Here is a 13,922-nt window from a genome sequence, read left to right as displayed (position 1 = left end):
TGAGATGAAACTATAGTAAACATGAAATTAAACCTCTTACAATACCTGTGCATACAAATACACACATTATGAAGCTACTCACACTATCCAGCTGTAAAGCAAAAAGATGAGAAAACTTGGGAAAACTAAATAAAAATAAATAATTGGAAATCTCACCATCTGGTGGGAAAGATAAAATGAGCGAATGATTTTAAAGCTCACTAGCGAGTATACAAATAGGCCATGGAGTGAATCATTTCTTGTATTGCTGCTGGGATTTCCTAATTTAGATTTTTTTTTTTTTTAACTAAGTGCTGTCCTACGGTATGGTGTGGGATTATTGATTCAAAAAATGGGGGCTTGTCTTTTGTCGAAAACCATGTACGGAGTACGGACCAATTAGCACTGTTCTACGTTGCCCTCTAAACCTCTCCTGAGAAATATCTTCATCGTTTCTAATAGAAGCAAACGCTGAGCATGTAGTTCCTTAAGCTTATTTGCAAAAACCATACAAGAATAAACACTGCAGAGAGAAAAGGCAACTGAAATAAGGAACTCAACTAAATCCTGAAGTATGCGGCTCTCTGATAGCTCTAACAAGACACTGCCCCAACAAAACTGAATTTGATGAGCAGGCAATGAGATGTTATGGACTGGCTGCATATCTGAGCACATTATGAATATATTCCACATGAAATCATTTTCAGATCATCTCTTACATCTTAATATCACTCTACAAATCCCACCACAGTAATCCAGAGCAATCATAATTTCAAACGCTTCTCTCTCTACAGCTAATGAGCTGCATTCCAGCACCTTTGGAATGTCGCCTTCAAGAATAATGCAGGTTATTTTTTACCCATCAAAGAATAGCTCCAGGTATCCTTTGAACAAAGACATTATAGACAAAAAAAGAAACAAAGTGAAACCACAAACGAATGTTTTGCTGATGGCTGTGATGTACCTGGTCAAGATCTGTGGTTCAGACGAGGCCACTAGAGAAACACAGTATCGGAGTTTGCAACTAACAAGTATAAAAGATGAACTTATAACCTTCTAGTTGCAAAGTAATAAGATGAAAAAAACTGGAAATAAAACATCATAGCTCTATAAAAATGTAATACATAGCCTAATAAATCATGGATTCGTTTGAGTTGTCTGTCTGCAACTCTATTTACATAATCTCAGATGAAGGGCTTCTTCACACAAAAAAGAAAAGCCCTACCTACATTAACAAGCAATGTAATTAAGAGTCAGAGACACTCATTGAGGTTTGTGATCCGAACACACTCAGGTCTCGGTTTAGACCCCGGGTTTCAGATCCAAGTGGACCCGTGAATATCTCAAATTAAAAAGTACGGATGAACACCTGATATAGTATTTGAAGTTTAATAACAACAGTGTCTTTCAATCACTTGCTCGTTGTAGAATGCACTACTTGCTGAAATTAACAAGAACATAGCTGTAATCAAAGTAAATGTTATATTTTCATGAAGAGCTTCTTTGTTCACAGTGCAAAGATCAAATAAATCAACAATGAGTTTCACTGTAGATTATTTTCATGAAGAATTTTTTTTTTAATCAAGCAGCCACTGCATAATAATAATAAACAAATTAATCAACTACATTCTGGAGATTTAAAGTCAGCACTGACCAGCAATTCTGTCATCTCAGTTGTATTGTACTGTTTACTATAGAGGACAGAGAAAATGAGAAAATAACAACTCATATTTTCTTATCATTGTCCCTCTGTATGTTGCTTTGCTCTAATCTCCTCATACACAGCAGACAGCATATAAAATTTAGACAGCAAGATACAGGGTGCGTCCCTAAGAGAAGCATTATTACATTACAGCTATAGCAGACAAACTCTTGAGCATTCCTTACAAATACCTCTACTTTAACTCATATCAGAGGAAATACTGAATTTTTGAGGTTATACCCACCAATATTAGCATTTCATTTTATAATCTAGTGGCTGACCTGAAGATTAAGTAGTCAATGACTTGAACAGCACCGTGATTACTGCAATGTATCAAAAGATGATCATGCATGTTATTCTATGACATGGCAAAATCATCTGAAGAGGCCCAAAAGTGACCACTGTGATCCAGATACTGTTATACTGAGATTATAAAAAATAAATGAATAATTACTTAATTAAAATATATGTATATTATATAATATTCATCTAAAAATCAAGCTCTTGAGTTCTATATCTTATGCCCTGAACACATACATCCTTATTAAAGCTTCCTGATAAATATGCAAGCACTACTTCTTATTCTGCTGGGACATGCAAATGAGCGATTGCAAACATTGCTTGATTAAGTGTCATATTTTAATGAGATGAGCTATTATCGATCCTAACTTAATCTAATGCTCTTAAAGAGGCAAAAAAATGTACTACAAATCTGTGAAATATTTATATTTACAAGATTTGGGTCACAAATCTTGTTTGATGTGCGTGACAAGACCGCTCACATCATAAGATTTCAACAAGATGAATTCCCCCATCCCTGGCATGATGTTGAACCACGCAGGGTCCACTTATAACAAAACTTCTCAAGGGAATGAATATTTCCATAGCTTGCTAAAGAGGTTATTGTGATTTGATAGCCTGTGAAAATTGCTAATTTCCGATGCTAATGGCAAATGCTACAGAAACAAGCAGTACGACCAGGGAATTTAACACACTAGAATTCTCTGCACAAAACTCTGTCCATAAATCTATTTTGATTCATTCAAGAGTGAGGATGTTTGTATGTCTTCAAGGACAGATGTTTCTTTAATTGCAGTGTGAGGAAGAAATTCTATTCCTTTTACAAAAGGAAGGAACTTTAAGGGGAAAAAACAGATAACAAAGAGCCTATAGTTAATAAGAAAATTTCATTTCAACAGTCACCCAAAAAGACCATTTAGATTTCCAGTCAAGCATTTAACATTAATTATAACAAGCTTTCCATAAGCCTCCATGAAATTCAATGAGCAAAGCAAAGTTGTGCTGGAAATCTATTAAATGAATGCTGAGTCAACTGTAATTTCATCCTTAGATACTTGTTGCTTCTTTTCATTCCACTTCAAGCTTTAAAATTTTACTCAAAGAATGAGTACTTGCTAGTCTCGTGTAGCCAGACTTTTAGACTGACGTCAGAATGATTTGGCCTTCAAAAAGGCCAAATGACTGACAGGTAAAGCAACCAATCACGTTTCGGTTTGTGCTGCATCATGTTTAGGGGCGTGAAAATGTCTCCACAAAAACATAAAAATGAAGGCTTTCTTCTTCCATGAGAGGGTTTGGCATCACAGCATCTTTGTTTTTAGGCAGAACGTAAAGGAACACAACACATACATCTCCTGGAAATCTGAGTGCAGACTAAATACTTGCAAACCTCAAGGTGGAGGTTTGGAAACTGGAATGATGGAAATACTTTAAATGCAATGTAATATAAAACCCCTTAGCTGGTTTCATAATACTACTCAAAGTCATTTTAGCTTCAACTGAGAAAGAAAGGCTGACTGATCCAATATATGCCATTTTCGGTTGGAAGACTTTTGTATTGACAAGTAACGCCCATTACTCCTTAAAAGCTGAGTAGCAGCACTCTGATAGATTAGTGGAGCTTTTGTAATCAGGGTTTGTGCAGGGTAACGGCACAATCCCTGATATAGCTCTAATTGAAATGTCCAGGCTTTACTCTACCTCTTCACTCCTCATCGAGGCCACATACTAATCAAAAACAGAAGGATTAGAGCCTCAACATGTGCTGCTCAATCACTCTATCCACCATCTGCTAGATGAAGAACAACACTCAATATGGATCTTCAACCCCACTAACAACAGTAGGAGTCATTTCACAAAAAAAATTTATCAAATCAAATGAGTTAAGTGTACTATGGAAATACTGTAATTTTTGATCTTGATCATTTTTTGAGAAATGACAATCAAATTGCTAAATAAAAGTTTTGAACTGATTCAAACATAGTTTTTATTTCACAGAAATGAATTAAATGCTGATTTTGCCACTTGTTACGTTTACTCAATATCACACAAATCCCAGAATGCAATGCAGACATTGCAAAGACGTCATTATTCAAGGATTAGCCAAGCCAACTATACGAAACCTGCCAGAAACACAACCATTAAATGTTGTTAAAGGGCATTTACAGAGAAGTCTTAAAGGCACATTGACAAAACTAAAAAAAAATCTGTTCAGGGTCAGAGAGAATATTGGAAATGGTCTGGTAAATTTTTATTCTGACTGTTTTTGGTGAAAGAAGTCTTGAATATGATAAGAAGTGGCACTCTGAGGAAAAAGAAGAAAGAAAACAAAAGTTTTTTTGTTTGTTTGTTTTGTAAATCCCAACAAGAATGTACTGAATGTGGTTAACATCCACTTTAACCAAATCTTGGAGGGATTTAGTGTACAACAGTGCAATTAATTAAACAATTACTGATATGTACAGGCATATTTTCTACATTCAAGATATTTCTGTGCTGGCATATCTCGCATTTCAGGTTTCAAGCCATTTGTGACCTCTGCCAGTGAAGTCGCTATAATCACAATAATAAGTCCAAGATGTAGTCAAAGTCATCATATTAAAGTTTGTCACATACACAGTTATACACAAAACACAGCTTGCAGTGAAATGTGAACCTGGTGAGCTCCTCAGACAAGTTTATACCTCTCTTTGATTGCAGCAGAGATGAGTTTGACAGGTTCATTAATGCTTCAAGAGAAAGAACTTGTATGTTCTAGCCATATGGCATTTTGAAAGAGGTTCCAAAGTAACAAAGCACTGACTAAAACACGACTTCTTATTAACTTCAGAACAGTGGGGCTCCAGAAACATGAAAAGAAACAGCCATTAACGTCACAGAACTCAAACCCTAAACATACTATTTTGGACACTGTACAAGACATAAATATAGATCAGAAAATGCAGTTTCTTCCAGGATTCCTGGTATTAAAAGGCTTTGAACAATCACTTAATTGTTCCTGAGGGAATACTTGAAATGTCAAAAGTTTTTCAATAGCATTTTGTTTGACATGCTGGTTAAATAGAGATGGCAATGTTGGACAGCCAACTTATGAAGGCTGCATTCTTCAGACGTGACAACCCATGAATAGCCGCATGTATGGATGTTCACTGCACCAAGTCCTTATCTAAACCTCTGGGTCATTCATACTTCACAGAATCACTCACTGGACACAATGCTGAACTTCTCTGCAACAGCTTTTGTGAATGAGCACAATGTCTGACTGAATCTTCTTATGTCATTGATGGGGCCTCATTAGAATGAAGGCTATTTTGTTCAGTAATAGTGGAATAAACAATCAGGATTGAAGCTTATGGAAAAGGGTCTGGCATGATCTCCAAAGCTACTAACTAGCCACTGCCAACTCAGTTTTTATGCATTAATTTATTTAGACATACATGTGAAATCCAAAAACACATGGGAAATGTGTGTGACGCAAACTACTCTACATTTTATAATCCAAGTTTTATTCTTTTTTAACAACCCAAATCACTGCAGCTTCACAGCACTCCCTGCAGATGTGGAGATTTGTAAATTGTTTTTTTGAATGAGTCGTCTTGTGTTGTTTTCAAGGAAAACACATTTCAATAAATGCAAAATCAGATTCCCTCCAAGTAATTGGAATGAAAAGCACAATGACAAATGGAGAAGTAATTTTGGCCCTAAAGGCTACATCAAAATATTGGCAACACACTCACATTTCATTTTACCACACCACTTGAGAAAATGTGAGAGTCCACTAGTCCTTTTGATCAAATTAGCAAGGAGGTCATTTTGCAACTATAGGCTAAAATCAGCACCACTTCCTGTCATCATCGATACCTAACGTGTCTCATTTGTGTAATAACACCTCATGCTGAGACTCAGCAGGACTGTATCACTTTGGATAGAAATTGCATATCATATATCAGTATGTTTAAGGCTTTTTGACAGTACCTGATTTATATCTTCACACTCAGCTCTGAAATGACTTAAAAAGGTGGATTTTTATAAGAACCACTTAAACCAAATTTAACCAAATTTCCATTATTGCCAAGCAGATTCGAAACATTTAAAGAACTAAACCACAGAAAAAGTAGTTTACCAAGTGTTTTACATTGCATTTTTTACTGAGAATAAAATAAAAGTTGTAAAATAGTAAAAAAACAAAAACATCAAATTTAAATAGTCTGATTAACCCCTCCTCTTCCTCCCTAAGGAAAACGGTGATTATTGAGTTTAGTGTCATTCATTTTGGTTAAAAGTGCACTTCTTGTTGAAGATTTCAGTGAGCACACTACTTATATACTGTGTATAAAATGGCATAGAATAGTTCAGTATGTGACTGCTATAAGTTAAGGCAAACCCAAATTAACTTAAATCTAATGACACAATACAGAAAATTAATGGCCAAATAAAAATTCCCTTGACATTCATTATGTTGTTTAACCTCAAATGCTCAGCGAAATCATTTCAAATTTATCAACCAGCCATAGACTTTCATTTCTCTGAATTACAACTGTTGTAGATTCAGTTTTTATTGTAAAGATGTCTGCTCCACATGCTCTCCTGTGTCAACCACTGATTAAACTTCATGTGTTAAATTCTTCTTGAGCAATGATCCTGAAGTCTATTTCAAAAGGAAGTTCTCTCTGTTAAATCACTGTACTCCATTCTCTCTGTGTGAAGCTGGACCACATCTGTGGCACCCAATTTCAATTTAATGACATATAATTCCTGCCTTGGCTGAGAGAGAGAGTAAGAAAAGTGACAGGGGGTTCAATGGACAGTTCAGGCCTGGAGGGATGTTGGCTTGAGCACTGCAGGGGAGTCGGTAGCTTCCTGGCAACTTACTGGCAACCAATGACATCTTCTCTCTCTCCCTCCCTCTGTCCCAAAGAAAAAAAAAACATTCTTAACCCCTGACAACCTCCATTAAACACAACGAGTCTAATTCTACACTAGTGGAATATGCTTGTGCATACAGTGGGGGCTACTTGGACCAGTAGCCTATGGATATTTGCTTAGGATACATAACATTTTATTTTTTGAAGAGGGACATGGCACGGTCAGACATGGAGTACGTGATTCTGTTTTGAGCACTTGAAAACCACTCTGAAAAGAATGCTTGCCGCTTTTTCGATTTCCATCTGCCCTCAAAGTCACCACTTCCATTTAAAAAGACAAATCAAAAAGAAAAGATATTCTTGAACACAACATCATGTACTAGACCAATCTATTAAAGATATACTGCAGCTATACAGTAAATGAAATTCTGTCATGTCTTGCATGTCATAACATGAATGGACCACTTTTATAGTATGTTCATATTGTGCGCAATATATTCGAAGTCTTCTGAAGTCATTCAATAGCTTTGTGTAATGAACAAACTAAAATTTAAATTGCAACGTTGCAATGTAGCGGATGCCTCAGATCTTTTCTTCTTTATTGTGACACACATCCAATGAAACAGATTATCAAAAAAGTGGGGGGAAATGTATGGCAGGGTAGAGTCACAACTGCTGAAATATTGTTGAGATCACTGTTTTTTTTTAATAAAATGATGAATATTTAAATATGATGGAAAAATAAAATGAACATCAATATCAGAATTAAACTGGCAGTAGGCTGTGTGGAGTCAAGTCACTTGAGTGTGTCTCAGAATAATTTATTCAAACGATTCCTTCAAAGCAGCTGATCTATTTAGTAATGGAACACTGCTATGTGTTGCTCAGAAACACGCAACAGCTCTGCTATGGATTTGTATCAGGGGCGTAGGAGCCATTATACGTGAGGGGGACACGTCCCCCCCACATTTCAAAATCTAAGTTTTGTCCCCCTCACTATTTCCCAATGTCAGATTTTGTTTTGCATTGCCTGCCTATCTCTGCCGATTTCAGAGTCTCCAAATTAATCCATTCTGAAACTTTTAAATACATATTTAATTTTTTAAAAACGAAATTATAGGCTTAAGTGCAGGTTCCGAAAGTTGGTCGTTTTGTCGCTATGGTAACACACACACGCACCATTAGCGGTGCGCTCAAAGTCTGTCAGTTGTGCAGTTACCCAAAATCTCCTGAATGAAGTTAAAACCCATCATGTCACTGGATGAAATAAAATCGACTAGCAAAGATACAAGAAGCCGCCTTATAAACGAGTGTGTGGAGGATATTGTCATTTCGCCGTAAGTTTTTGATGGCGTCATTTATTTATAAGAAGGGCAACACTCCAGTCCAAAAGGTGGCGCTAATGCACATAAAACGGTTTATTTTATGTATGCTTCGGCAGCCAGTGTTTATTTCTTGTATGTAAATGTAACCAACCGTAACATAGTAGAAAAGAAAAACGTGGAAGTAAAAATACTGAAATAAATACTGATCAGTGATAACATATTTTTGGTGGTTGTGTGTGCATTTTGGCGGTTTTTGAGCAGTTTTTGGGCTGGAATACATCAGCTGGATCTGCCAAACAGATTTGGATGGTTGATTTTAACGTTACAACTAACGTTAAACAGCAATATTATTCACAGACGCACTTTGTATTTGAGGGAGATTGATCAGTTTGATCATTAGTTTTATTGTATTTTTAAAAACTGTCAAATTTAGCCTACTTAGAAGCAATTTTTTTTATTTTATGTTGTGTAAAACAGGCAAATGATAGCTAATTAGCTAATGTGAATTCAATGGGCCATTGATACGTGTCCATGATAAACTATGTAGAAGTAACATTAGTCAAAATGTTCATACAGATAAGTATCCTACAATACTTTAAGAGGAAGAAGACAGAGGAGAACGAGCTTGTAAGTTGTATGGATAGCTACATACAGTATATTCTAAAATTCACATAGTAAAAGTACTTTAGATCAGTAAAATTAGGCCAACGGCATGTTATCAGAGTTTGCATTGAAACCAGTTCTGTGTCCTCAAACATGATACTTTCCTAGACAGGAGATGAAGAGACCACAGAACAGGGAGAGTTAGGTCCAAGTGAGAAACAGGTAATGGGAATATGACCGAATGCTAATTTTTGTAGGATAAAAGAATACATGGGAACTGTGTCCAACTAATTTAACTAGTTGTTGTTATGATTACCGTATTTTCCGGACTATAAGTCGCACTTTTTTTTCATAGTTTGGCTGGTCCTGCGACTTATAGTCAGTATATATATACTTTATATTTATTCTCATCAATATTTAATAAATTAGTAAACAAATGTTCATTAGAAATGAGCATTTAAGTGCTTATATATATATATATATATATATAAATCTGGGGAATTTCCCCCGAACCCCCCCTGGCATTTACTGTCCCCCCCAGGTTCAAAATCGCTCCTACGCCCCTGATTTGTATGGAACTACTTTCCTTGCAGAAATAGCCACGGAAAAAAATTAATAATATTAATAAAAATTGTGTCTAAGATGTAAGACAATTAATATTAACATCTTGTTTGTTGAACATTTGTATAACCCCTTAGCGTTGCTGTAAAATTTGCCTAAACGCCTAAAAAAGGCATAATCAAAGTAAATTGCATGCAGTTCTTGAACCATCTGGAGCATGGTTTTGGTCTCTATTAAAAGGTGACACTCTGAGGTTTGTTCCTTAACCGAACAAACTTCACAATCCCTGTAAGTCTTACTGGTATTGAGAAAAAGAACTTTAAAGACAATGAAAAAGGATAAAAACATTCCGCCTATATTTTTTGTAAACAGATGCCTGCAGATGACTATAGCTGTGAGTTATTAAAACGCAGTGGGAACAGAGCATGAAGCCTTGTTGGTGGTCTGACAAAGACACTGATTGTAACTGCTGTGCTGATTGTGTGTTAAAAAGGTTTGCATCATTCAAATCACAAGAATCTCAACTTTCCAAAGAATGAACATTTCCAAAGAAATTACATGTGTTGCTTGTTTGGTTGTTTTTTTTAAGTTGTTAATTGTCACGAAGTTAACCCTTAAAAACAGGCAGTGTACTGCAGGCTGTACAGTGAAACACTGGCAGGATAAAATCAATATCACTGTTTGCAGTCGTGCTTATATTTGTGAAAACCGCTATTTTGCTCTTGTGATACTGCTTATGGTCAGTAAGTTTTACATTGTCACATTAATGATGTAAACAGATAAATCAGACAATGCACCAGCAAGGTCTTGACTGATCTTTAAGTAAATTACAGTCTTTTTAGTCTGAGACCAAGATAAGACCTTCAAAAAATGGTTTTAAAGGGGTTATATCACATTGAAATTGCTAAAAAGAACATTATTTGGTGTAATGCAATGTTTACATGGTTTAAGGTTAAAAATAAATCAGACAATGCACCAGCAATTTAGTCATATCCCCACAGTTGTGGTCTTTACTGATCTTTAAATAAATTACATTCTTTTTAGTCTGAGACCAAGATAAGACCTTCAAAAAATGGCCTTAAAGGGGTTATATGACATTGACATTGCTAAAAAGAACAATATTTGGTGTAATGCAATATGTTTACATGGTTTAAGGTTAAAAAAACATTATTTTGCACATAATATACATTATTGTTGCTCATGTATGCCCTGTCTTTCTGAAACATACATTTTTACAAAGCTCATCGTTCTGAAAAGTGAGCTTTTCTGACTGGCCAGCTATCCAATGTGTTGTGATTGGCTGAATTCCTCAAGCGTGTGATGGAAATGTTACTCCCAAGGCGCAACAAGACAAAAACAATAAAACCCATTACAAACAAGGCATTTGTAGCATCCAATGGGGACATAATTACTGATTATTATGACTCATAGTAATGCATTTTTATGCATTGCGTATGACAAACAACAATAGTTACTCTAGACTGGTCAAAACTAGGCTTGGGTATCAACTGGGTTTTTTGGTGCCATATCGATATCGGTGCCTAAACTATTAAAAATATTTACAATAAATCCATAGCATTCACATGCTCCTTAGATGCTCTCATTTCCCAAGCTTCCCTTACTCTAAGGCTAATAAATGTATTTCACGATCTGGGTCATTATTTAATACAAAACCACACATAATGTTTCTGATATTCTTCTTCCTCACACGCACTGAGGCGAGCATAATGGACATCTACACAGTTAAAACTGCATTAAGTTACAAAAGTGTGGACTTAGGTCCTGTCCCAAATGGCATACTTGAATTCATGTGGACTTGTAGTCTTGCGGGCTGATTTCTACTAACTAGACAGTCAAAGCGGCATTACGTCACGAAAGTATGGAGTATGTAGGCTATGTGTTTAAATAAGTATGGGTTTAGGGTGTGGTTTGAGACAGGGTTACAGAGGATGACTGCAGGGTTTAGGGTGCAATTTGGGATAGGTCAAAATTATTAATCAAAACAAAAAAAAACTTGTGAACATAGTTGCTTTTGGGAATGCACCCCTGGTCAGTTGAACTGGATAAATCGATTCCTTCAAAAGATCCGATTCGTGAATCGTTCGCTTACGAAACGTACATCACTTCTTCAGTCCTGAACATTCCCTGGGAGAGCTTCTGTACAGTGAAATTCACGAGTTTTAGTGATAACGACTTAATTTCGTTATCAAAACAGTCGTTATCAAAATACATCAGAAAACTTAACTATAACAATATAACACATGAGACTACTTTTATAATGATTTTAATATATATTTTTTTGACATTCACCCCCATTCATTGTCTTTGCCTGGAAAAAGGCAGCCATATGACGTTCCTACTTTCTTCCTGTGTGGGTTATGGAAGACATTAGGGTAAGTAAATGATGACATCGTTAGTGATTTATCCCTCGTATATGAAATGATTATTATAATTTATTCATCAAACCATGCATCAGCAGCAAAACACATCTAACTCTAACAAGCAAGTGACAACTGACGCGTCCTCCTGACAGACAGGGCATATGTTAAGCACGGGCTCGTTGCCTCGGCAGATTAGCCCGTTTTAACTCAGCTATGCAAAACACCTATCTCTGCGACCAACTTAAACCAGCTGATCAGAAACTAAGATGGGAGCTGTTCTCAAAACTCACTCATTACATTGTTGTGCAGCCACGCAGATGTGAAACAAGTGCACGCGTTTCCACTTCTCCAGTGCGCTTTCCACAAAACTTTCAAACGCGAATATAAAGTCAATCCACCCGCCATCCGTCTAAAATGCTGAAAATACATCAAAAGCCGAATATAATTACGCCAATCGTAACAGTTTGAAACCGCGTAATGCCACAGAGTTTGACTTGTCTTCATTGATTGCGAGCGCATTCTATACGAGACGCGTACAACAATCTCCACTCAAAGCCAACATATTAAAAAAAGAATGTTCATCTTACCTTGTTGAATCAAAGCGATTGATATCCCAGCCACGACGACCCAGTACACGGGACTCTTCATGGCGTCTGGAGCGGATCAAGTGCGCGCGAGGTCCGCGTGATTGTTTTCCTTCTTGCAAATACCAATTTGAAAATCCGGAGCAATAAGTGGAAGTGTAGTCCCAGGCTCTAAGTAACTGTGAAGTATGCACTTACTCACTCACCTACGCAGGCGCTGAGAAGTCCCTCCTTCAGTGAGGTATCGCTTATTGAGCTGTTTGGATAGGCTTCCACAGGATTACAAGAACCCGCTGTTTTCATTTGCTCAAGAAATGTGACTGTACATTTGAAGTGCAATGCTTGGGTTTAGTTTCCAAATCTTGTATTTGCTGCATATCCCCAGGCCGTTTGTCTTATTGCTTAATCATTTACCAATACTGTTGTCGAGTTATTATTTAGCACTGGTTTTAATTTCCCTGCATGCCCTCTTGAAATTAATTTACACTACTATCTCTAAATTGGTTCCTTAGGCTAATAGTGGAAAAATTTTATTCAATGTCTGTAACACCGTGTCTCCAACTTTAATATAATATTACCATATATGTCTGCTACAGATTAGAGTAGCTAATATTACATTTTAAATTAAAGCTAATCAAATTTAAAAAACAGGCAAGCATCCACTTTAGAGATGCACTATGATTAATTGTTTGTGTTAGGAGTGTGAAACACAAATTTAGAGAAAGGTTGAGAAAGTGAATAAATATTTTGTGATTGCAGTGCATTCCATTGTAACTGTGTCTGGTGTTCAAAAGGTAAACATAAATTAATTCTGTAAAATTGGCTTCCCGTTGTCCCTCCTTGAAGACTTCAGCAGGTGACTTGCCGTTAAATCTGGCTTTGAATGTGAATGTGAAAAATCATTAACCAGCTCAGTCAAGTGAGACTGCTTGTCATCTCCAATGTCAATGAAACACTTTACATCATATGAAGGATTTAAAAAAAGACCGTAAGCAATTCAGAGTTGTAATTGCTGCGAATCATTTGGCAGAAAATGAAATGTGCGGGAAAAATGGATTATTTGTCAATCCTGGCTAACTGAGTACGTCAAGCCATGGCATAGATGATTATATTCATTGACATCTCTGACACAAATACACTGCCTGCAAACTTCATAACAAGCTTCAGTTGGTTAGAATGAGTAGAAAAGTTTTGTTACAAGTAAATCTTTCATTTGAGCCAGAACCAAAATTATATAACGAACAAAACATATTGATTGAGCAAACAACATGTGAATTCTGCATGAAAATTCCTAAACAATGCAAATCTCACTACTTAGATATTAAGTTGTTGCTATGATTGGGAGTTCAGGGCTGTTGTAAGATTGTTGTTTACTGTCCCTACTTAAAAAGCCTAGAGATAAAAACCCAATGTTATTGGATTTTTTTCACCCACTTTGAGTGAAAATTGTAAGTCTAGTCACTCCGAAGAACTTTCCTCAACAAACTGTGTGATTTGAGGCACAAACAGTATAAGATTTAAATGCTAAGTTTATAACTTAGGCTTGAGGTTTGTTCAAATAACTCTAGCACTAATCAAACTTGGTTGAATTTTCGTTTCAGCCCAGCTTGTTGTGTTTATAT

General features: G+C 36.2%; 1 protein-coding gene across 1 annotated transcript in view; it reads right to left on the bottom strand.

Annotated features, from left to right (window-relative positions):
* The window catches only part of LOC132132221 (neurotrimin-like), a 315,058-nt gene extending 302,381 nt beyond the window's left edge, over positions 1-12,677 (bottom strand). Inside the window, exon 1 of the mRNA XM_059544546.1 lies at positions 12,304-12,677. Coding sequence (XP_059400529.1) covers positions 12,304-12,364 — 61 coding nt within the window. The 5' untranslated portion in view covers positions 12,365-12,677. The remainder of the gene's footprint in view (positions 1-12,303) is intronic.
* Between the last annotated feature and the right edge of the window lie 1,245 nt (positions 12,678-13,922).

The sequence above is a fragment of the Carassius carassius genome, chromosome 49 (assembly GCF_963082965.1).
Source record: "Carassius carassius chromosome 49, fCarCar2.1, whole genome shotgun sequence".
Classification (NCBI taxonomy): domain Eukaryota; kingdom Metazoa; phylum Chordata; class Actinopteri; order Cypriniformes; family Cyprinidae; genus Carassius; species Carassius carassius.
This window is presented reverse-complemented; position numbering and strand designations above follow the sequence as displayed.